Genomic DNA, 22,921 nt, shown 5'->3' on the forward strand with positions numbered 1-22,921 from the left:
TTTCCCACGGCAGCCTTAAAAAAAAAAAAAAAAAAAAATCCCCCCCATCCAAATTTCCAACTTTGATAATCAATACATTGACCCGAAAAAAACAAAACCAAAACCCAAAGACCACAAAGGAGCGTAGTGTAAAATTAACTCTTTTCTCCCATCAATCTCCCACCTCCCTGTCCTCCCCAGAGGCAATCACTGGTTCAATTCTCGAAATTTTTCATTTACGGAAAATTTCAGAAACGTTAGTGAGACTGGAATAATCAGCCCTTGTGTCTGCATCACACAACAATGGAAAAACACCCCACTGGCTTTATTCTCCCTCGGTCGGTATTTGTAGGAGTTATTTTCAAGTAAATCCCAGAGTCATAATCCTTTTACCCTTCAAAACTTCAGACTTTTTAAAAAAATTCTTACATAACCACGTTAGCGTTATTACACACAACAAAGTTAACGACAATACTATCCAGTATTCTTGGGGTCTCTCTTAACGCGTGCAGGGCAGACCGGAGAACTATGAAAGTATGAGCGGAGGGGTCGCGGGAGCATTCAAGCGCCGGAGCCGACATCACTCGCGGCGTTAGGTGCCCAGTGCCCCGGGCTTCCCAGTTCCCGCAGTCGTTACCTGCGTCGGGCCAGCACTCGCCAGGCCGGGTAGAGGGCGGTTCCCAGCCACGAACTCCGCGCCTCCGCGCTCCCAGGCCGCGGGCCCAGCAGGCCTGGCGCAGCTGCACAACCCACCGTCCCTAGACACGGGCGAGTCCCTGGAGGGGAAACGATTGACACAGCTGCCTGCACTGCGCCCCCGGCCCTCCCTGGCGGCACCTGCGTCTCCCGGCGTGGTCAGGAGCTGCAACGGGCTCCCGAGCCCGGGCGGGCAAAGCCCGCCACAACCGCTCCTCCCGCCGCCGGCTCCCGCGCCTAGCCGCGAGTATAGCGCCCTCGCGGACCCGGACTACAACTCCCGTCGGGCGCTGCGGCCGGGCCAATGGCGGGCGCCGGAGCATGCGGGGAGCAGCGCCTGCGCGGCGGTTTGAGTAAGCGGCCGCGCGATTGGCTGCGGGGTCGGACGGCCGCGCGGGGCCTGTGGGAAGCGGAGTGACGGAGCGAGCGGCTGTTGGAGGAAGGAGGTGGGGGCCGGGAGCGCAAATGGCGTTGAGATGGTTCAGGGCCCTGTTCAAACTCCAGCGCTGACCATTCACCGGCGTAAGCGGCGGCGCAGGAGGCGGCGGCGGCCTAGCGGGGGCACGTAGCGGGCTCCGGTACCTGCTCTGGCGGCGGCGGCCAGGGAGGCCTAGGCCCGGGCCCGGCCGGCGGCGCTCAAGGCGGGGAGGGAAGTTGCGGTGCCGCCGCTCCCCCCCCTCCCTCCACCGGGTTTCCTATTTACCCAGAGCGGAGTCGCGGGTTCTGAAGGTGGCGGAGCCCCTTTCCTCTCTTCGCGCACAAGCCGGCCCTGTTCTCTCGCGCGGGGCTCCCGCGCCCGTCCGTGGGCCGTTGGGAGCAGGAGAGGCGGAGGCGGCCCGAGGCCAAAGCACCCGCCAGGCGCCGAGGGTAAGTGAGGTCTCGGGCGGCTGCCTAGGCCCGGAGGGAGCCAGGGAGGGTGGGGGAGGCAGGGGTCTGGAAGTCTCGCTATTTCACCCACACAGCCTCTGAGGAAGTTGGGCAGGGGAACGACCTGGAGAACTCTCTTTTCCCTCTTTTATTTTTTCTTTTTCTGAGTTCCTTTCGGGCGGCCACTGATTTGCCTCCCTCCCCAAGCGCGGTCAAGTGCGTTGGTTTCAGCCCTGAATCCTTTGCCGTCTTTCCTCCGCCCCTGGCCGCCACTAAGGCCTTACACTGCCCTGGGGATTCAGTGGCAGAGGCTTCCGGGGCGTCGGAAGCTACATCCCGTTCCTGGCGGTGGGGGTGGGGAGGAGAAAAGTTGCGTGAGCTTCCAGCGGGAGGGGACCGCGTCTTCCGCTCCCCCCCCCCCCCCCCCGCGGTGCACCGACCGCCCCCAGGTGAGAATCTCTAGGTGGTTAGTTTCATCCTTTCCGGCTTTCACTCCTGGGTGGAAGCCCCTAAGCCCCTGGGGGTCCTAAAGGAGCTACACTTGGTTGAGGGTTAAGTGTGAGGACTTTTTAATCCCAGCGCACGTTCCTGAAAATTCGACCTGGTTTTGGGCAGAGAGGCAAGGGCCCAACGACTGTAGAGACTTAGTTGTGAATCATTCTTTCCTTTTTAGTTAGTAAAGTCTTTGGAGTTTGAAGCCTGACTGAGCAAGATAGCTTGTGTACTTGAGATATATTTAAAGTGTGTCAACTGTGTCCGCACTCTTTCACTAATTTGTACGTACTTTACACTCTAGGCATTAATAATGTTATCGCGATAGTATGTCTAGTGACTTTACAAAACAGACATGGAAAACTATAAAATAAATCAAAAGTAGGGGATATTACATAATGAATTCCCATGTATTTGCCGCTCAGATACAACAGTTCTTAATTCTTAACCGAGTGTTTTTCACCTACACACTTTCCATTCCACATCCTTTAAAGCTAGAGAATTGCTGACATTATTTCATCAGTATTTTAGTACATATTTGTAAAAGACATGGACACTTAAAAAACAAGCATGATTTTCTTATCGCTTAAAATAGTTAACTCCTTCATATCAAGTGTTCATCTGCAGACTTTCAACTTGCAACAGTGAATGCTTTGTGGTTCCAAGACCATTTTACTGCAAGACCACCAGTTTTTCTCCTGCGGGCCCAAAGGAGCTCAAGTCTAAATTTTTGGTGTGTCATTTAGTCAGCATTTTTAGGTGGTTACCTTGTGAGTGTATACAAAATGTTCCAGCTTTGTTGGTGTACATGTAAATGTAGGTCTGTAGATGAGGGCTTTAAATTCTTGAAGGAATGAAATGACTTTTTTCTTTTGTTCTTGCAGCTGCTAAATATACTTAGTTTTGTTTAGACTGGACCTAACAGGAAAGCCAAAGATTCTTTAGTGTCAATCTACAGTAGATCTCAGGAAAAAGTTTTGTGACATTTTAAAAGGTCTTCACACTATTTTTTCTTAATGCAGATCTGTATGATGACTAAGTTATTACTTTGTCAAATTAGAATTGGTTTCTAGCCAAACACGAGAGAGGAAAATCATTATTGAATATACATAAAACTAAGTTTATAGTGACATAAGTTGTAAGAGTTTAAGTTAGTAAAGGAAAAATATGTTTAAAGTATAGACCAAAACGTATTCAAGAGTAGAAGTCAAATATTATTCTACTTGTCATATTTTTTTTTAATTTTTTTTTTTTAATGTTTATTTTATTTTTGGGACAGAGAGAGACAGAGCATGAACGGGGGAGGGGCAGAGAGAGAGGGAGACACAGAATCTAAGCAGGCTCCAGGCTCTGAGCTGTCAGCCCAGAGCCCGACGCGGGGCTCGAACTCACGGACCGCGAGATCGTGACCTGGCTGAAGTCGGACGCTTAACCGACTGCGCCACCCAGGCGCCCCATCTACTTGTCATATTTTAAATTTCAAATTATGAAGCTTTTTTCCCCCAAATCTAGACAGTGATCTTTTTGGGGTATATTTAATAAATTGATATTTAAACTTTAGGAGGTCAAAGTGTAGGAAATGATAAGAATTGATAGTGTTTAAGAAGTACTGTTACTTTAAAAAGTGTTTTATTCTTTTGATTTACTATTTTGAATTTTTTTTGTTATAGTATTTGTTATTATTATGTAGATACAACAGATGAGTCCACTTATCCTTTATAAAGCAAAGAGGAAAATGTACAGGTTTCTGTTGCTTCATTTAATAATCAGCAGACTGGTGTAATATGCTGGAATTCACCAGCTTCAGAAAACGTAACTCTGCAGATGAAGACAAAGAAGATAGAATACGTTTTTTTGTGATTAGGGAGATGACCGACTAGAGAATATTTTTCAAGTCACAGTTTAGGGCGCCTGGGTGGCGCAGTCGGTTAAGCGTCCGACTTCAGCCAGGTCACGATCTCGCGGTCCGTGAGTTCGAGCCCCGCGTCAGGCTCTGGGCTGATGGCTCGGAGCCTGGAGCCTGTTTCCGATTCTGTGTCTCCCTCTCTCTCTGCCCCTCCCCCGTTCATGCTCTGTCTCTCTCTGTCCCAAAAATAAAATAAATGTTGAAAAAAAAAAAAAAAGTCACAGTTTAAACTACATTAGACCAAGGATCAGGATCTTTAAGATTGTATTAAAGGCTGCAGGTTCTAATACATAAGAAAGTAGCACCATTTTCCCGACTTTTTCCCCCTCCTATGAATAAATGCTTTGACATTTCAAGACCTAATTGAGTCAATTATTTGATAATTCTGAGATACTGAAAAAAATTAACATTTTGTGCATAAGATTTTATAGGAGTAATGACCCTATTCAGATTATTTTCTTAAGGTAAAAGTGATATTTATGAGAATAGTACATAGATTCATTTGAAACTTAAAAAAAAATGGATATTCCACTCGTAAATTGGTTTTGTGGATAAGTTGATTAATCCTTATGCTTGCTTACTTTGTAAGTGTATGACTGTACTCATTATAAAAAAAAAATTAGATACGGAAGTATGTAGAATAAAAAAATGAGCCCCTCTCTTTATACACCTTCCCTGTATGTATTCAGCCATTTTTAAAGTTTGTATCTTGACTGTTGAAAAGCCCCCATGGGGGAGAATCCCTGGGTTATTTTTATATTCAGTGTTAACGCTTGTTAAGTGTTTGGTGATTGTATATTTTCTTTTCTTTTTTTTCCTCCCCCCCCACAGAGAATATGAAACAGGTGTCAAAATGACATCCAGATTTGGGAAAACCTACAGTAGGAAAGGAGGAAATGGCAGTTCAAAATTTGATGAAGTCTTTTCCAACAAACGGACCACCCTTAGCACAAAATGGGGAGAGACAACATTTATGGCTAAATTAGGGCAGAAGAGGCCCAATTTCAAACCAGATATCCAAGAAATTCCGAAGAAACCTAAGGTGGAAGAAGAAAATACTGGAGATCCTTTTGGATTTGATAGTGATGATGAGTCTCTACCAGTTTCTTCAAAGAATTTAGCCCAGGGTAAGGGTTCCTCTCATTCAGAATCTAGTGAAGCTGCTCAGCTGGAAGATGTCACTTCTGTACTTGAAGCTAATAGCAAAATTAGTCATGCAGTTGGTGAAGACAGTGTTGGGTCTGATAAATGCTTACATTTGGAAGAAACTTTGGTTGGGAAAGAAAAGAGCACAAACCGAATCTTAGAAGATGATGCAAGCAAAAGTAGCTGTGCTAAATTAATGACTTCAGGTAAGTTTTTAATTCCTTCCTTTCTTTCTTTCTCTCTCTCTCTCTCTCTCTCTCTCTCTCTTTTTTTTTTTTTTGTTTTTAGTTAAGTGATCTCTAAACCCAACTTGACTCATGGGGCTTGAACTCATGACCCTGAGATCAAGAGTTGGATGCTCTTCTGACAGAGTCAGCCAGGCACCCCTTGAATTTCTTTATTCTGAGCCAGGAGACCTTTGTGTATGCCATTTAGTTATTAAATGCTTTAAATTCTAAAATATCCTGCTGCTTGGGTTTTCTTCCTGCATTTGTGATTAATGGGGCCTTTAGATAATTTGTAGAAGAGACTTAAAAACTTTAAAGAAACCAATTGGGGATTGAAATTTTACTTAAGCAGCTTGGATATTAATGTTTCCAGACTGTTACTTGTGGTGCATTTTGGGAACAGTTTTTCCTTCCTCCCCAACTCCATTTCTAGTAAGAAACATGTCTTTTTGTTGTGTTAGGATGACACAGTATCTTACATTAGTGGGGAAGATTTGTATTGTTACTGATAATGAAAATGAGATGAGCATTTACAATGAGGATTAGGTTTAGGAGTGTTAGACTTTTTTTTTAAAACTAGTTTAGAAAGATTAAGGAGGTATTGTGGAAACATTGAGGAATTGAACTTCATTGCAATTTGAGATTTGTGGAGTCTGGTGCCAGTAGCAACTTGTATTAATAGATTTTAATCCACAAAACCAGTTGTATTTTTAAAGTGTTAATTTGTAAATCTGGCATCTAGGGTTCATTTGAAAAATAACATATTTTATCCGTTTTACCTCTACTCCCTTTGTAAAGGATTTGAGACTTCGGGTAAATGGTAAAAGTGCAATTAACTGAAACACTAAAGAACTAAGCTTGGAGGTAGCAGGAGAGACAGTGTGCTTGCTTTATTAGCAATAGGACAAGGATGGCACTGTAGTTAAAAACAGACCTTAGTTTCCGACTTCTTGGCAAAGTTTGGTGATACGAAAGGTTATATAGATCTCATATTTTGAAAGGAAGTAAAGACAAAACTTTCCTAGTACTGAATTCTCAAGAGGAGTTTGTCCTCGAGGCTTAATATAAGTGCCTCAAACAATATAATAAAAGACTTTGCCTTGCATAGTTTTACTAAAAGTGCTGGACATTTTTCACTCTTTCTCACCCTTGGATGAGAGGATGAGCCAGCTGTTATTGTCATTCCCTTGATCCTCTTGGTTAATTCTGATTTGGCTGTCCTTATGCTTTGCCCACATTTCTCTTGACACATTGTTCAAAACTTAAGGTTAGGTTAATCTTTCACTAAAAAAAAAAAAAAACAGCTTAGGGGCTCCTGGGTGGCTCAGTCGGTTAAGCGTCTGACTTCAGCTCAGGTCATGATCTCTCAGTTTGTGAGTTCAAGCCCCACATCAGGCTCTGTGCTGACAGCTTGGATCCTGTGGCCTGATTCAGATTCTGTGTCTCCCTCTGTCTCTGCCCCTCCCTTGCTTGCACTCACTCTCTCTGTCAAAAATAAATAAACATTAAAAAAAATAAAAAACAGCTTAAAAACTTTCCCAGTTCAGCTTCTAAGCATGTATTACAAGTCACAGGACTGTTGAACCAAAATAAACTAACTCAGTTCTTACTGTACAGATGAGGCTCAAAGAGGTCAAGTGACTGTCCAAGGTTGGCCAGTGGCAGATTTGGAATGATATTCATTTATTGATTTTCAACATATTGAGCACATACTACATTACCTCCACTGTGATAGGCTATGAGAGTGCTGTTCCACTTGCGTTATCCAGTATTCTTACTGCTGTCTTGTCCTCTGATAGTTAATCCACAGTGGGGGCAGATAGGCTGGAGGAAGGAACGTGAGGCTGAGGAAGTGGCGAAACTGGTCAAGAAGGCAGACACAGCTTCCCCAAGTGCTAACTTTTGGAGAACTGGGCATCACTAGCAGGCAAAGTGTTTAGGTAGAGGGACAATAGAAACTTGGAAATTAAATCTACATAGATAGAAGTTGCTTATATTGCATATACATCTGTGTATGTCCAAACTGCCATTTGAAGTTGTTTGGTGGGAATTGGAAACAGTTTTCTGTAGAAATGAGATATTAGCTTCCCAGTTTGATAAATTGTAGTTCTAATGCTGATACTGTGGACTTAAGGAATCCAAACTGCATGGTAATGGTTTTATGAGTAGAAAACGGGTACTAAAATACAGATAGGTGTTCAAGAACATCTTATCCCTCTTCCTTCTTCACAGGTCATCCTTAGTGTAAAGGGAATGGGGTAGCACTATGAACATTTTTTTCTCCTTTCCCTTGGCCGCCTAGAGCTGCAGCAACCCTAGCAGCCCCCTGTAGGATAAGAAGGGAACTTTGAAGGAGTGCTTTTAGTTCTCATGGTAGTTGTAGTTCTGAGGTCTTAAAAACCGTTTATAGGTTTTTATAAGTTGGTTATAGTTTTGGAAATATTTTTACATGGTATGACCTTGCTTTTCATTCCCCCTCCCCTCTAACATTTGGGCGTTTCCCTATATCTAGACTCTTGCATTACTGTCTGTCTTATTGTTACTGCCGTTACTCTCATTCAGAAAGAAGCCTTCTGGTTGTAATTGAAGTTTAGAAACCCAAACTTAAATTTGTGAAAAAAAAATTGTGTTTAATGTTTATTTATTTGGTGGGGGAGGACAGAGAGAGAGAGAATCCCAAGCACATTCCATGCTGTGAGCACAGAGCCCAACGAGCACAGAGCCCAACGCGGGCCTCCATCACACAAGCCGTGAGATTGTGACCTGAGCCAAAAGGATACTTAAGCGACTTGAGCCACCCAGGCACCCTACTAAACTTAAATTTTTGATAAAGGGGGTCTTTTTGGATTAAAGATTCTTCGAGAATGATAATGGTTTGGACTTAAGATGAAACTGCTTGTACATGTAATGTCTCAGAAAACCCTTGCAGGTCGTTTTTACACACTTTATTCAAGAAAGAGCCTTTGAGAAATTTTATTGTAGTTTGTTCATAGTGTAGTAGCTAAGTTCCATTGTATCCTTCCTGTGGGAAGTGCCTGCTCCTTCAGATCATTTTCACTGTAAAATTATATTATTTCGGTGAAAAGGGCTGATCCAAGCTCAAATTTACTGTAAAAATTTCTCCTGGCATCAAGTTTTAAAGTGCATCTCTTTCTCTACAGGGGAATATGTGGTTAATTTTTAGCTACTTTTAAAATTATAGGTAAAATATTTTATACCAGGTATTACTTTTAAAAACTGTGGCTCATTTGAAGAGGAAACACAGAATAAGGTTATGATAAAATGTATTATGGTTGCCATTTTCCAGATAGATTTTTGATGGGTATGAGAACCAGGATCTAGATTATAAACTGTGAATGAGAACTGCAGAGAAGGATTGAGTTGCTAAAATGTCCTAACTCTTGGGGCGCCTGGGTGGCTCAGTCAGTTGGTTAAGCGTCTGACTTTGGCCCAGGTCATGATCTCACAGTTCGTGAGTTCGAGCCCCGCATCAGGCTCTGTGCTGACAGCTTAGAGCCTGGAGCCTGCTTTGGATTCTGTGTCACCCTCTCTCTGTTCCTCCCTGCTGACACTCTGTCTCTCCCCACCCCCCCCCCCCCCCGCAAAAATAGAGATAAAAAAAATTTTTTTAATGTCCTAACTCTTGATTTAAAAAATAAAAAACTTATATCAGCTTCAATAGTTGTCAATATATGGCAAACCTTATTTTATCTACTCTACACACTACTCTTTCCACTTCCTATCCTCTAATCCCTGGATTATTTTAATGCAGATTCAGGACTTCTTATTTTATGTGCAAATACTTTAGTTGTAATTGCTTTTAAGTTGAGTTCTCAAACAGCTTTACCACTTAAAAATGACTGTTAGCAGTACCTAAAGTTTTGTCCTTTTAAGAGATCTTGGAATATTCTGTAAAGTGTGGTATCCAGGGCTGTGTGCATTAAGGATGAAAGGTTTCTCTTGCCTTTTATATGAGGCTACTTCCATTTTCCATCTTTGTGCTTTCTGCTACAGGTTTTTAATCTGGACTCTAGAATAAAGTATGCAAAGACTTATATTTCCACTTGGCACACTTTCCTTGCCAGCCAGCTGGGATTCAGTCTACACATCTTGCCAAATATTGAGATAACTACTGCATAGGCTCTTAATTTGCATGACTGGTTTTGTAGCCAATGCATTTTTTCCATTTGCTTAAAGCTGTACTAAGTGTTTGTGTGTTAAGGATATTATTGTCAGCAATTTAAGAACTTTGATTTGGAACCGAAGATGATTATTATTTTTTGAATGTTTATTTTTGAGAGAGGGAGGGGAGAGAGAGAACGAGCGGGGGAGGGGCAGGGAGAGGGAGACAGAATCCGAAGCAGTCTCCAGGCTCTGAGCTGTCAGAGCCTGTCACAAGGCTCGAACTCACAAATCGTGAGATCATGGCCTAGCCTAAGTCAGACCCTTAACTGACTGAGCCACCCCTGAAGATGATTTTAGGAAAGGGAAATAAATTGTTCTATTCCTGAAAACTTAAAGTAGCCCAGGAACTTGTGAGGTGAGATGAGATTTTCATCTGCACATTGGATAAAGTACAGATGATTAATGAGGGTGTTTTTTTTTTTTTTTTTTAATTTTTAATGTCTATTTATTTTTGAGAGAGAGATCGAGTGAGCGAGCAGGGAAGGGGCAGCGAGAGAGGGAGACACAGAATCTGAAGCAGGCTGCAGACTCTGAGCTGTCAGCACAAAGCCCGACACGGGGCTCAAACTCACTAACTGTGAGATCATGACCTGAACCAAAGTCAGACACTGAACCGACTGAGCCACTCAGGTACCACTAATGAGAATTAGTAAAGAATTCTGAAAGTGTAGCATCACCAAGAGCTCCTAACCCTCATTTAGGTATTGGACATATTTGTTGTTTAGAATGTATATGTCAGACCTAAAATTCTTTTAAGGGAAGTAATGAGACCGATTATTTATGTAGTTCCTACTTTTGTGTTGAGCTCTTATATCTTATATATCAATTGATTCTTAATCAGAACTATGTAAGTCAGGCTTTGTTTCCATTTTATAGAGGGTAAATCACAGTTCAGTGAATAACTTAGATTACTAGTAGAAGATTCAAGAAACAAAGTGTTCTCTTCTGTATTCTGATGTGAATGAACTTAATTTTATCATATTTAGAGGCTTACATTTAAAATAACAGTGTCACCTGTTGGTGGGAATGCAAACTGGTGCAGCCACTCTGGAAAACAGTGTGGAGGTTCCTCAAAAAATTAAAAATAGACCTAACCTATGACCCAGCAGTAGCACTGCTAGGAATTTACCCAAGGGATACAGGAGTACTGATGCATAGGGGCACTTGTACCCCAATGTTTATAGCAGCACTCTCAGCAATAGCCAAATTGTGGAAAGAGCCTAAATGTCTATCAACTGATGAATGGATAAAGAAATTGTGGTTTATATACACAATGGAATACTACATGGCAATGAGAAAGAATGAAATATGGCCTTTTGTAGCAACGTGGATGGAACTGGAGAGTGTGATGCTAAGTGAAATAAGCCATACAGAGAAAGACACATACCATATGGTTTCACTCTTATGTGGATCCTGAGAAACTTAACAGAAACCCATGGGGGAAGGGAAGGGAAAAAAAAAAACAAAAAACAAAGAGGTTATAGTGGGAGAGAGCCAAAGCATAAGAGACTCTTAAAAACTGAGAACAAACTGAGGGCTGATAGGGGGTGGGAGGAAGGGGAGGGTAGGTGATGGGTATTGAAGAAGGCATCTTTTGGGATGAGCACTGGGTGTTGTATGGAAACCAATTTGACAATAAATTTCGTATATTAAAAAAAAATAACAGTGTCACTGTACAGTTTTAGTTTTATCTTGGCATTGGAGATAATTGATAGGAACACATTCTAGATTCCCTCTTGCCTCTATTTAAATAATTTTCTTTTTTAAAAAAATATTTATTTATCTTGAGAGGAGAGCACACTTATGAGCAAGCAGGGGAGAGGAAAGAGAATCCCAAGCACTTTTTGACCTAAGCCGAAATCAAGAGTCAGTCGTTCAGCCAACTGAACCACCAGGTGACCCTGAATAATTTTCTTTTCAATAAAAATTGTGGCCTGGGGTGCCTGGGTGGCTCAGTCCTTTAAGTGTCTGACTTTTGATTTCAGCTCAAGTCATGATCTCATAGTTTATGAGATTGAGCCCTGTGTGGGGCTGTATGCTGACAGCTCAGATTCTGCTTGAGGGTCTCCCTCCCTCCCTCCCTCTCTGCCCCTCCCCTGCTTTTGCTGTTTCTAAATAAATAAATAAACAAACTTAAAAGAAATGTGACCTAAGTAATTATAATACTTAGCAAATAAAACTGATCTTATTTTTACAAGTAATAAGTATTTTCTACTTTTTTCATTTTTTGCGATATGTATTATACAAATGGAAATTTAGTATGCAAATTCTGAAAGACACTGTAATTTTAAATTTTGTTTATGAGTGGAATTTTAATTTCTTTTAAAGTTTATTTTTTTTAGTAATCTCTACACCCATCATAGGACTTGAACTCACAACCCTGAGATTGAGGCACATGCTTTTCTGACTGAGCCAGCCATGTGCCCCAGAACTTTAATTTCTTGTAAAATATTTTCTTAGTAAAAGGATTATTTTCTTTTTAGGAAATTTTTTTTTTTTTTTTTAACATTTACTTATTTTTGAGAGACAAAGTATGAGCAAGGGAGGGGCAGAGAGAGAGAGGGAGACACAGAATCGGAAGCAGACTTGAGGCTCCGAGCTGTCAGCACGGAGCCTGACGTGGGGCTCGAACTCATGAACCACGAGATCATGACCTGATCATGAACTGAGCCACCCAGGCGCCCAAAAGGAGGATTATTTTCAAGGTCTGAGCAATAACAAAAGTGCATGTGACCACTGACAAGTTTCTTCTCGGATCCAGGTTGAATACCAGCCATAGGAGGTAGTATGTAGAAACTGTAAGCATAGTCCATGCCCTCTGGGAGTGGAGTTACTGATTTCTGCTGGTAATAACTGCTTTTAAAACAGTGACAACACATTTGTACAACACTTGATGCTTTTCAGAGATTTTCCATATGCATTCCATATTTTTAGAATTTAGAGCCAGGTGATTCACACATTTTTCTTGCCCAATCTTTGACTCCAGGAAACAGTCCTCAACTTTTCCAGAGCGCTGATGGTAGAGGAGGATGAATTTGTTCATAGGAAAGTCTGGGGGGTGCTTTCCTTCCAGCCATTCAGCTATTATTTTAGTGTCCTGTGTATACTGAATGCTCATGTATGTCAATGAACAAGATTTTGCCTTATTCACATTCTAGTGGGCAAGACAGAGATTGAATAGAGAAGTGGTGTGCTGAAAATTACAGAAAAATAATAGGATCTGGGGTGCCTGGCTGGTCCAGTCGGAAGAGCATGGGACTCTTGATCTCAGGGCTGTGAGTTTAAGCCCCAAATTGGGTGTAGAGATTACATAAATAAACTTTAAAAAAAAAGAAAAGAAAAATGTGGGGTCCTTTAAGAGTGTATGGTCTGAGTGAGGGATGGGGCAAAGCTGACTTCTTGAAAATTTTGTAACAGTGTTTCAACTTTTTTTTTTCAAGTTTACTCGTTTTTTTTGAGAGAGAGTGAGAGTGGGTGAGGAGCAGAGAGAGGGAAAGAGAATTTCAAGCAGGCTCTATGCTGTCGGCACAGAGCCTGACATGGGGCTCGATCTTATTAACCGTGAGACCTGACCTGAGCCAAGATCAAGAGTCAGATGCTTAACCAACTGAGCCCCCCAGGTCCCCCAAAGCTGACCCTTAAGTTGGGACCTACTGCTACACTGAGCAAGCATGAAAGTAGCAGAGCTTAGTGGCATGGACAGTGAGGAAGAAGGAGACATTAAGAATGTCTCTCAGTTATCTAATGTGAACATGTGAGCAGATGGTGGTATTGAGATAAGGGGACTTTTTTAATGTTTATTATTTTTGAGAGAGAGAGAGAGAGAGAGAGACAGAGTGCGAATGGGGGAGGGGCAGAGGGGGGGGGTGGGAAACAGAATCTGAAGCAGGTTCCAGGCTCCAGACACGGGGCTCAGACTCACCAACTGTGAGATCATGACCGGAGCCGAAGTCAGACCTTAACTGACTGAGCCACCCAGGTGCCCCAAGATAAGGGGATGTTTTGAGGGCAGGTTCATCAGTGTAGGTTTGGGCACATTGGATTTGAGACATTTGTGAGGCATAGGGTATGCCGGTATGAACGTAGATAAGACTTGGTTGGAGATGATAAATTTGAGATTCAGCATGTAAATGTTACTTGAAATTATAGGATTAGATGAAGTCATTAAGGAGAATGTAAGAGGAGAAAGCACTGAACTATGAAGAACTTGTTATACTTAATTGATGGAGAGAAGAAGAAAAAAAAAACTAGATTAGAAAATTGAATAGAGGCAGCTAGAGAACCAGTAGGAAAATTGAGCCAGTGGTATTTTATAGAAGCCAGTAGAAAGGTGTTCATGAAGGATCAACTGAATTGGAATGCTACTTGCAAAATCAACAAGAATGAGGACTGCAGAATTGGCATTGGAGTGTGCAGCTTGGGTTGGAACAGTCTGAGTAGTGAGTACACAGGATATGGGAATAGCAAGTGTACACAACTTATTAAAGATATTTGAAGGGGAGAAGAGAGGTTCTGAAAAGTTATGAGGTGATGAGGGTTTCTGGAAGGTTTGATTGCAAAGTAGAGCCTTAGAGCATAGGATTCAAAGCACAAGGTGGGGAGATTGGTCTTGGAAGAAGGGAACCATGTTTCCTGGGTAGGAGGAAAGATGGATGAGAATGTGAGCTTAGTGAAAGGATGGAAGATAGAGTGGTTTTATGGATGAAGACATTATTTTCCCCCATGAAATGATAGAAGAGATTATCCCTGAAAGGAAGATAAGGGCAAGGAAATGTGGGGGCTAGAGTGGAGGGATAAAGGGTTCAAACAGGTGTTGCAGAAAATGGAAGTAGGAGCTGTATAGAGAGAATTTCTGGACGTCAATGAAGCCTTAGTGAAGTCTGTATCATTAAAAACTTATGGTCACTTACCTCACGCCCCCCCCCCCCCCCCCCCCCGCTGCTTTAGTAGGCCCTGTTAGCCAGAACCTGCACAGAACGTAGAATATTAGATAGGAAAATTAGAATTTTCCTGGATTGTCATTTTTGTCTGACAAGATGTGGTGTGAACAGGTAGAGAAGAAAGAATTTAGGGTATTGTCCAGAGTGAGTGAAATGATTGTGAAATTTAAAACGTTTAGGAGTTGGACAAGGCTGGTGGATAGGAGAAAGGAAAGAAGAGAGGTCAGTATACTGAGTCTTATTTTTTTTTTTTTTTAATTCTTTCCAACATTTATTTATTTTTGAGAGAGACAGAGCACAAGCAGGGGAGGAGCAGAGAGACAGGGAGACACAGGATCCAAAGCAGGCTCCAGGCTCCCAGCTGCCAGCACAGAGCCCGACGCAGGGCTCGAACTCACGGACCGTGAGATCATGACCTGAGCTGAAGTCGGCCACTCAACCAACTGAGCCACCCAGGCGCCCCCTGAGAGTCTTGTTAAATAAAAGTCAGGAATGGGGTTACTGGAACAGGTTGGATAGTTGGTAGGTTGTGATTGAGAAGTGAGTTACTAGATTTTAATATTTAAGAGGTGCAGCCTTCTAGGACATGACAAGTTTCTGGGTGAAACTGAGAACTGGTGGCTGAGCTGGAATGTAGAAGACTGTCTTTGGGAGAAGCTTAAAGAACTGTGAGGTCAGGGGATTGGGATTTGATGGAATTCAGGATGCTAGCAAGACTGGCATGAGGGATAGGTTATAAATCCTATGCAAAACCCTTAAATGAGGAATAAGAGGTTGTTAAATGACGAGTTTGGGGAAGATTAGAGGGTAACTAGCTAAGTGACACAAGCCTCAAAAGGATGGGCTTTTATAAGAGGGTGGAGTAGGAATAGTTTTATAAAAAGTCTCTGGAGAGTCAGCATACTAGTGACCCCAAAGCGTCCTACTCTCAGATACTGAAAGGGGCTGCAGGGTAAGAGGCATATGTATGTAGTCAGGGTTCAGCTAGGGCCCGGAAGTGGTAGAGGGAATGAACCCCCAGGTATATGTGAGTGTGCTGATCACTGAGTCCTGCGTGATTTAGACTTAAGGGTTTGGGTGGTGATGGCAGTTGGTTGTTGGATTTTGAGATTGGAAAGAAGTACGGATACGTTTTGAGTATTAAAGTGTTTGGGAGAAGGTAGATGACAAGATGAATTTACATTTTGGATCATGACCCAGAGAAACAGATGAGAAGCATGGTGTCTTTAGAACCAAATTCTCTGATGGCAGTTTTCAAACCTTCTTTGTTCATTCGCTCATTGTCCGAAAAGTGTTTGAAAACTGTCCCTGCTTCATATATCCCCTATATATTTTTTTAAGTTTGAGTCTTATCAGTCAAGATCCCAGCTGGAAATAGGTGGCATGCCCCAATTAGGCTAATACCAAGAAAGTGTATTTATAAAGGGACCATTTACATAGTTGTGGGGAAAATGTTAAGGAAATCACAAGGTACCCTAGCCTTGGTTAGCAAGCAGCGAAGCTATTATCACCCATTTTCACAGAGACAGGGGGATTATCTGAGCTGTATAGAGGAAGCCACCTTAAGGGAGCAGTATCCTTTTGTTGAGAGGCCTAATAAGGAAAGTGCTGGTGGGAGGGAGAGGGGATGGGGGTGGAGAGGTGGGGGGGTGGGGCGGGGTGGTATACCTGAACCTAAAGTTCCTCCATTCATCCTGCTGGGGCTCCTAATGGGTAAAACCCAGTGGAAGAAGGAAGGAAACTTTTCGGTGTAGATCAGCCTCCTGGGGCTGAGATTAGGATGGTGAGTGGATCTGGAAGGACAAGTGGAATATACCTGGTGTAGTATTTTAAAAACAAACCCATATAGTTCTATGAAAATGTGTATAATTAATTACTATCAAGATATAGAATATTTCTGTTATCTCAAAAGTTCCTTCATGCTCCTTTTTGGTCAGTCTCTTGTCTCACCTCCAACCCCTAGCATCCAGTGATCTCTTTTCTGTCCCTATAGTTTTTATCTTTTCCAAAATGTCATACACCTGGGGTCATGTAGTATGTAGTCTAATCAGTCTGGCTTCTTTCATTTAGCATAATGCTTTTAAGAGTATTCCATGTAACAGTAGTTCATTCCTTTTTAATTGCTGAGTAATACTCCATTCTATATATGCCCAAATTCTTTCTTTAGTTGAAGGACATTTGGATTGTTTTCAGTTTTGGGCAATTATGAATGAAGCTGCCATAAACATTCACATTTAGATTTTTGTTAGACATATTTCCTCATTTCTCTTGGGTAAGTACCTAGGTTATGAAAATATTGATCTCAAATTTAAATGCTTGCAAAAGATATAATTTCCTGTAAAAAAAAAATTTCCTATGAATATTGATGTTTTAAAATAAAACATTTAAGTATCTGTGATTTTTTTTTTTTGACCGTTTTATTATAAAAACACAGATACAGAAAACCATACAATATATAGAAATACCTGTTTGGTTTAATGAATTATTTATAAGAGCAACATGCTTATAACCACCACCCACATTAAGAAATAGAATTTTGGGGGCGCCTGGGTGGCGCAGTCGGTTAAGCGTCCGACTTCAGCCAGGTCACGATCTCGCGGTCCGGGAGTTCGAGCCCCGCCTCAGGCTCTGGGCAGATGGCTCGGAGCCTGGAGCCTGTTTCCGATTCTGTGTCTCCCTCTCTCTCTGCCCCTCCCCAATTCATGCTCTGTCTCTCTCTGTCCCAAAAATAAATAAAAAAAACGTTGAAAAAAAAATAAAAAAAAAAAAGAAATAGAATTTTGGCAACCACTCTAGAATCTCTTCCATCTGTCCCTTCCTTCACCCCCAGAATGACTGCTCTCCTGTCTTTTATCATAATCGCCTTCTTACTTGGAAATGTTGTAGTTATTTGCTGTTCACTTTCAAATATTAAAAAACAGGTTCTTTCACAGCCAGAAGATTTACAGTGCCCCTTTATCTTTTTGAAATTGTATTTTTTTTTAACTTTATTTACTTATTTTGAGAGATCATCCACGTGGCAGGGGCTGGTGAGGGGAACAGAGGGAGAGAGAATCCTAAGTAGGCTCCATACTGTCAGCATAGAGCCTGACGCGGGGCTTGATCCCATGAACCCTGAGATCATGACCTGACAGCTGAAATCAGGAGTCGGATGCTTGTATTTCTATTCCACTTGCCTTCAGAATTTTATCCTAATGCACGTATTTATGTTTATTTAATAATTCATCCTTTTCATAATTCTTTGTACAGGAATATGTATATATGTTTAAATTTAAAAATTCTTCTAGATTGTTATGAGCACAGTTATTAGTGCATGGTTGGTCAACTATGAATACTATACATTTTAAAGGCAAAATTTATTGAAATTTTGGAATTTATTGGAAATGTACATCTTGATGGGCAGGACTTTTTCCAGTTAGTGCATGTGTATGAATGTCATTGCTTAGATAATAAAAAGCTTTGGTATCAGTCTATTCTTGTTTCTTAATACATGTAAATATTGAGAAAGCATAGTGACAAAAGTAAGGGGAAGAGTTGTTACAGCAGTTTCTATTTGAAAGCAATAATTGGAAACTGCCTGATATGCAAAGGATGTTACCCATACATTAGAGTTACTCACGTAGTAAGCACAGAAGCCGGTAATCTATCATATTATTTTTTTATAGGTTATGCCAGAATTGGAGCAATATATCACAGTAAGATTAGGAATGGGTGAGCAATATGCCATTATTTATAATGTGGGAGAATGATTAAATCCCAGGTGGGTTGGCACTTCAGATTTTGGACCAGAGTACATGTGGAATTGAGAATTTAGAAATGAATTTTCTTTCTTTTTTTTTTTTTTTTTTAAACGTTTATTTTTGAGAGAGAGAGAGAGAGGGGTGTGTGTGTGTGTGTGTGTGTGTGTGTGTGTGTGTGTGTATGTATGTATGTATGTATTTGTGTGTGTGTGCATGCACGGCAAGGGTGGGGAAGTGGCAGAGGGGAACAGAGGATCCAAAGCAGGCTTATGCTGTCAGCAGAGAGCTGGATATGGGGCTTGAACCCATGAATATCAAGATCATGACCTGAGCTGAAGTTGGATGCTCAACCAACTGACTTACCCAGGCGCCCCAGAAATGAATATCTTTAAACCTCAATTGTGCCTATATATGTTTTGAAAAGTTTTAGCGTAGTTCTCGGTGTCTCTGTATTAATTTGAAGAGTTAATTGCCACTTGGAAGGTAGGTGCACTGGTTGAGGAGTGACTGGGGTATGTTTCCTGTCTCCTGGTAGGTAGGCAGAGATGGGCATCTTGAGCAGGAGCCATGGGAGCAGGGGCATCTGGTTGGCTCAGTCAGTTAAGCGTCAGACTTCAGCTCAGGTCATGATCTCACTGCTTGTGGGTTTGATTTCCGCAGTCAGACTCTGTGCTGACAGCGCAGAGCCTGGAGCCTGCTTCAGATTCCCTCTCCCCCTCCCCCTCCCCCCTCCCCCTCCCCCCCTCCCCCTCCCCCCCCTCTCTCTGTTGCTCCCCCGCTGGAGCTCTGTCTCCGTCTCTCTGAAAAATAAACAAACATTAAAAAAAAAAAAAAGCCACTGGAGTGAACAAGCTCCTTACTTGCTGGTAGGTTGTCATAGTTAAGGCTTTCCATAGGTAATGTTGATGGGGCATGTGGGAACGTTAAATTGACCAGTACTGCTCTGTGATTTGGACTATCTGTGTAGTGGGCCCAGCTGAGTAGCACTTTTGAAAGCTGTTTGATATTTACTGTTTTATCTTTTTTTTTTTTATGGCTTTATCTTTTAAATTACATGTAACTTTGGTCTTTTGGTATACTTTATAAAATATAAAGATGTCTTTTTCTTGTTTTTTTAAAAACTTTTTATTATTTTTAAATTTATTTATTTTTTAATTTACATCCAAGTTAGCATATAGTGCTATAATGATTTCAGGAGTAGATTCCAGTGATTCATCCCCTATGTACAACACCCAGTGCTCATCCCAACAAGTGTCCCCCCCAGTGCCCCTTACCCATTTAGCCCATTCCCTACCCGTAACCCCTCCAGCAAGCCTCAGTTCTCTGTATTTAAGAGTCTCTTATGTTTTGCCCCCCTCCTTGTTTTAATATTACTTCTGCTTCCCTTCCCTTATGTTCATCTGTTTTGTATCTTAAATTCCTCATATGAGTGAAGTCATATGATACTTGTCTTTCTCTGACTGGCTAATTTCGCTCAGTATGATACCCTCTAGTTCCATCCACGTAGTTGCAAATGGCAAGATTTCATTCTTTTTGGTTGTTGAGTAATACTCCATTGTAGATATATACCATATCTTCTTTATCCGTTCATCCGTTGATGGATGTTTGGGCTCTTTCCATACTTTGGCTATTGTCAGCTGCTATGAACATTGGGGTGCATGTGCTCCTTTGAAACAGCACACCTGTATTCCTTGGATAAATACCTAGTAGTGTAATTGCTGGGTCGTAGGGTAGTTCTATTTTTAATTTTTTGAGGGATCTCTATACTGTTTTCCAGAGTGGCTGCACCAGTTTGTGTTTCCACCAGCAGTGTAAAAGAGATCTTTCTCTGCATCCTCACCAACATCTGTTGTTGCCTGTGTTGTTTATTTTAGCCATTCTGACTGGTGTGAAGTGGTATCTCATTGTGGTTTTAATTTGTATTTCCCTGATGATGAGTGATGTTGAGCGTTTTTTCATGTGTTGGTTGGCCATGTCTTTGGAGAAGTGTCTATTCATGTCTTTTGCCCATGTCTTCACTGAATTGTTTTTTGGATATTGAGTTTGATTTTTTCTATAGATTTTGTATACTAACCCTTTATCTGATATGTCATTTGCAAATACCTTATCCCATTCTGTTGGTTGCCTTTTAGTTTTGCTGATTGTTCCCTTTGTTGTGCGGAAGCTTTTTATTTTGATGAGGTGCCCCAGTAGTTCATTTTTGGTTGTTTCCCTTCCCAAAATATAAAGATGCCTTAAATTACCAGTTAAAGTGCTTTTTTTTTTTTTTTAATGCCTTTTACCATTCAAATCTTTAAGTAAAATTGATCCACTGAAGATGTGCCATTTTTCCTTTGGCTTTTTAGATACCTCTGATAAATAGCCACATATTTTTATTGACTGATGGTGAAAAAAATACATTCCCTTCCACAGAAGCAAATGCTGTTGACAATTTCTTATATAGCGTTTCACAATCTTCAGTATGCTTAGCGTATGAATCAATGTTTCTTAAACATGCAGGCACACACAAATGGGAGCATGATACATATATATAAATACATGTATCCATATTATACGTATATATACATATATATATGGAGAGAGAGTGTGTACGTGTATACACACTCTCTATATATAGTGTATTGTGCCTTGCAGAACACTTAAGGGAAAATCTCTCAGATGTACACTTATCAATACTTACAGATTTACTTGTTCTTGTAGCAGTTCCATGTTTTCCATTGTATGAGTGTACTATAAAATTAGCCTGTTAGGGACACTTTGACTATTTCTAGTTCTTCGCTATTACAAATAATTGCTATATTGAACATCTCCCTACTTGTGTTTTTGAGCATAATGTCTCAGTATAGTGGTAGAAGATGTTGTATACATTAAAAGAAATTTTTTTAATGTTTATTTTTGAAAGAGACCATGAATTGGTGAGGGGCAGAGAGAGAGGGAGACAGAATCTGAAGCAGGCTCTGCACTGTCAGCACAAAGCCCAGCGTGGGGCTTGAACCCATGAACTGTGAGATCATGACCTGTGCTAAGTCAGACATTCAACCGACTGAGCTACCCAGGTGCCCCAGGGTGTATACATTCAGATTTTCAGTTGATGTTGTCAAATTTCCAAGTAGATGTGTGGCGCCTTTTTTTTTTTTTGCCTTATCCTTCTATAAAACTTTGGGCTTTTTGCCTAGCTGAACGAATGCCGTTTATTTGGAGAGTTTAATTTTTTTCATTTTAGAATTTGTACATCTTTTTAAAAATTTCAAATCAGAATTTATTTGTGCATGGTAATGGTTGAAAGGTTCCCAGCCCTTTTCCCCAGTCACCCCAGTTCTCCCTGGAGTGACCATTTATTTTTTGTTTCAATCCTTCTGACAAATACTGTGCACATAGAATCAATAAAAGTAGTTATGGGTGTGTGTATTTAAATTCACAAATGTTAACATGCCATTTTGTACCTTGCTCTTTCTCTTAATATATTTTGGGGATAATTCTATGGCAGTATATAAAAATGTTCTTTCTGGCCTCCCTCCCTTTTTATTTTATTTTTTTAAGTTTATTTATTTTGAGAGAGAGAAAGCATGCACACATGCAGGGGCTAGGTACAGAGAGAAGGAGAGAGAGAGAGAATCCCAAGCAGGCTCCACACTTAGTGCAGAGACTGATGTGGGGCTTGAACATGCAAACCACAGGACCATGACCTGAGCGGAAACCAAGTCGGATGCTTAACCAACTGAGCCACCCAGGTGCCCCCCCCTTTTTAATTTAAAATGCTGCTGCATGGTCATGTCCATTTCTGTATGTGCTATAAATTCCTTAAATGGTTTCTGTTGATGTGAGACTTTTGGGTTGCTTCCGGTATTTTTGTTTTCTTTTTAAGTTGCTTTATTTTTCAAATACCACTTAATAACTGTGTGACTGTCAGACAGTAACTTATGTCTGTTATCCTTTATCTGCAGAATGGGATGCAGGTTCACATTTCTTTATCTGAAACCTTTGGGACCAGATTTGTTTTGGAATTCAGGATTAATTTGGCAGACAGAAAGTGTGTATATTTTACATCAATACCCCATCAGAGTCTGAGGCAGCATTCTAATCAGTGTTTGTTCAGAAAAAGAAAATACATTTCTAAGTAGGATACTCTAAATAGCCTCACTTAGGTGAGGTCAGGTTTTGCTTCAGAATGTATTATGAAAAAACTTAGTTTTCAGAGCTTTCTGGGTGTTGAAATTGTGATAAAAGCATATGAACTGGTAGTAGTACCTACCTCAAAAGGTTACTGTGAAATCAAATGAATTAAGATGGCAGAAAGTATTTATAACAGTACCAGGCACATACTGAGGGCTAAGTAAGTATAGGTATAGTTCAGCCTGGTTTTATTTCGTTCCCCTCCCCCCCATCAGCTTTATTGAGAAATAATGAACATATAACATTGGGTACTTTTTTAGTTTTTGATTTTTAAAAATTTATTATTTTTTATTTTTAAGTAATCCATACATCCAATGTGGGGTTCGAACTCACAACCCTGAGATTGAGTTGTATGCTCCACTGACTCAGCCAGCCAGGCACCCCTGTACTTTGATTTTTTTTTTGTACTTTGATTATTTATGTGTGTGTGTGTGTGTGTATATATATATATATATACACACACACGCACATATATATATATATTTTGGGGGGGAGTGCAGGCAGGGAAGGAGCGGGGCGGCGGGGAGGGGGGCAGAGGGGACAGAGAATCCAGAGGCGGGCTCTGCACTG

General features: G+C 41.2%; 1 protein-coding gene across 2 annotated transcripts in view; it reads left to right on the forward strand.

The window, feature by feature from the left end:
- Positions 1-1,083: 1,083 nt before the first annotated feature.
- The window catches only part of WAPL (WAPL cohesin release factor), a 93,938-nt gene continuing 72,100 nt past the window's right edge, over positions 1,084-22,921 (forward strand). For both annotated transcript variants that reach the window (XM_030334020.2, XM_030334021.2), the window contains exons 1-2: positions 1,084-1,542; positions 4,772-5,292. In XM_030334020.2, coding sequence (XP_030189880.1) covers positions 4,794-5,292 — 499 coding nt within the window. In that variant the 5' untranslated portion in view covers positions 1,084-1,542; positions 4,772-4,793. The remainder of the gene's footprint in view (positions 1,543-4,771; positions 5,293-22,921) is intronic.

Source organism: Lynx canadensis, chromosome D2, assembly GCF_007474595.2.
Source record: "Lynx canadensis isolate LIC74 chromosome D2, mLynCan4.pri.v2, whole genome shotgun sequence".
NCBI classification, from domain to species: domain Eukaryota; kingdom Metazoa; phylum Chordata; class Mammalia; order Carnivora; family Felidae; genus Lynx; species Lynx canadensis.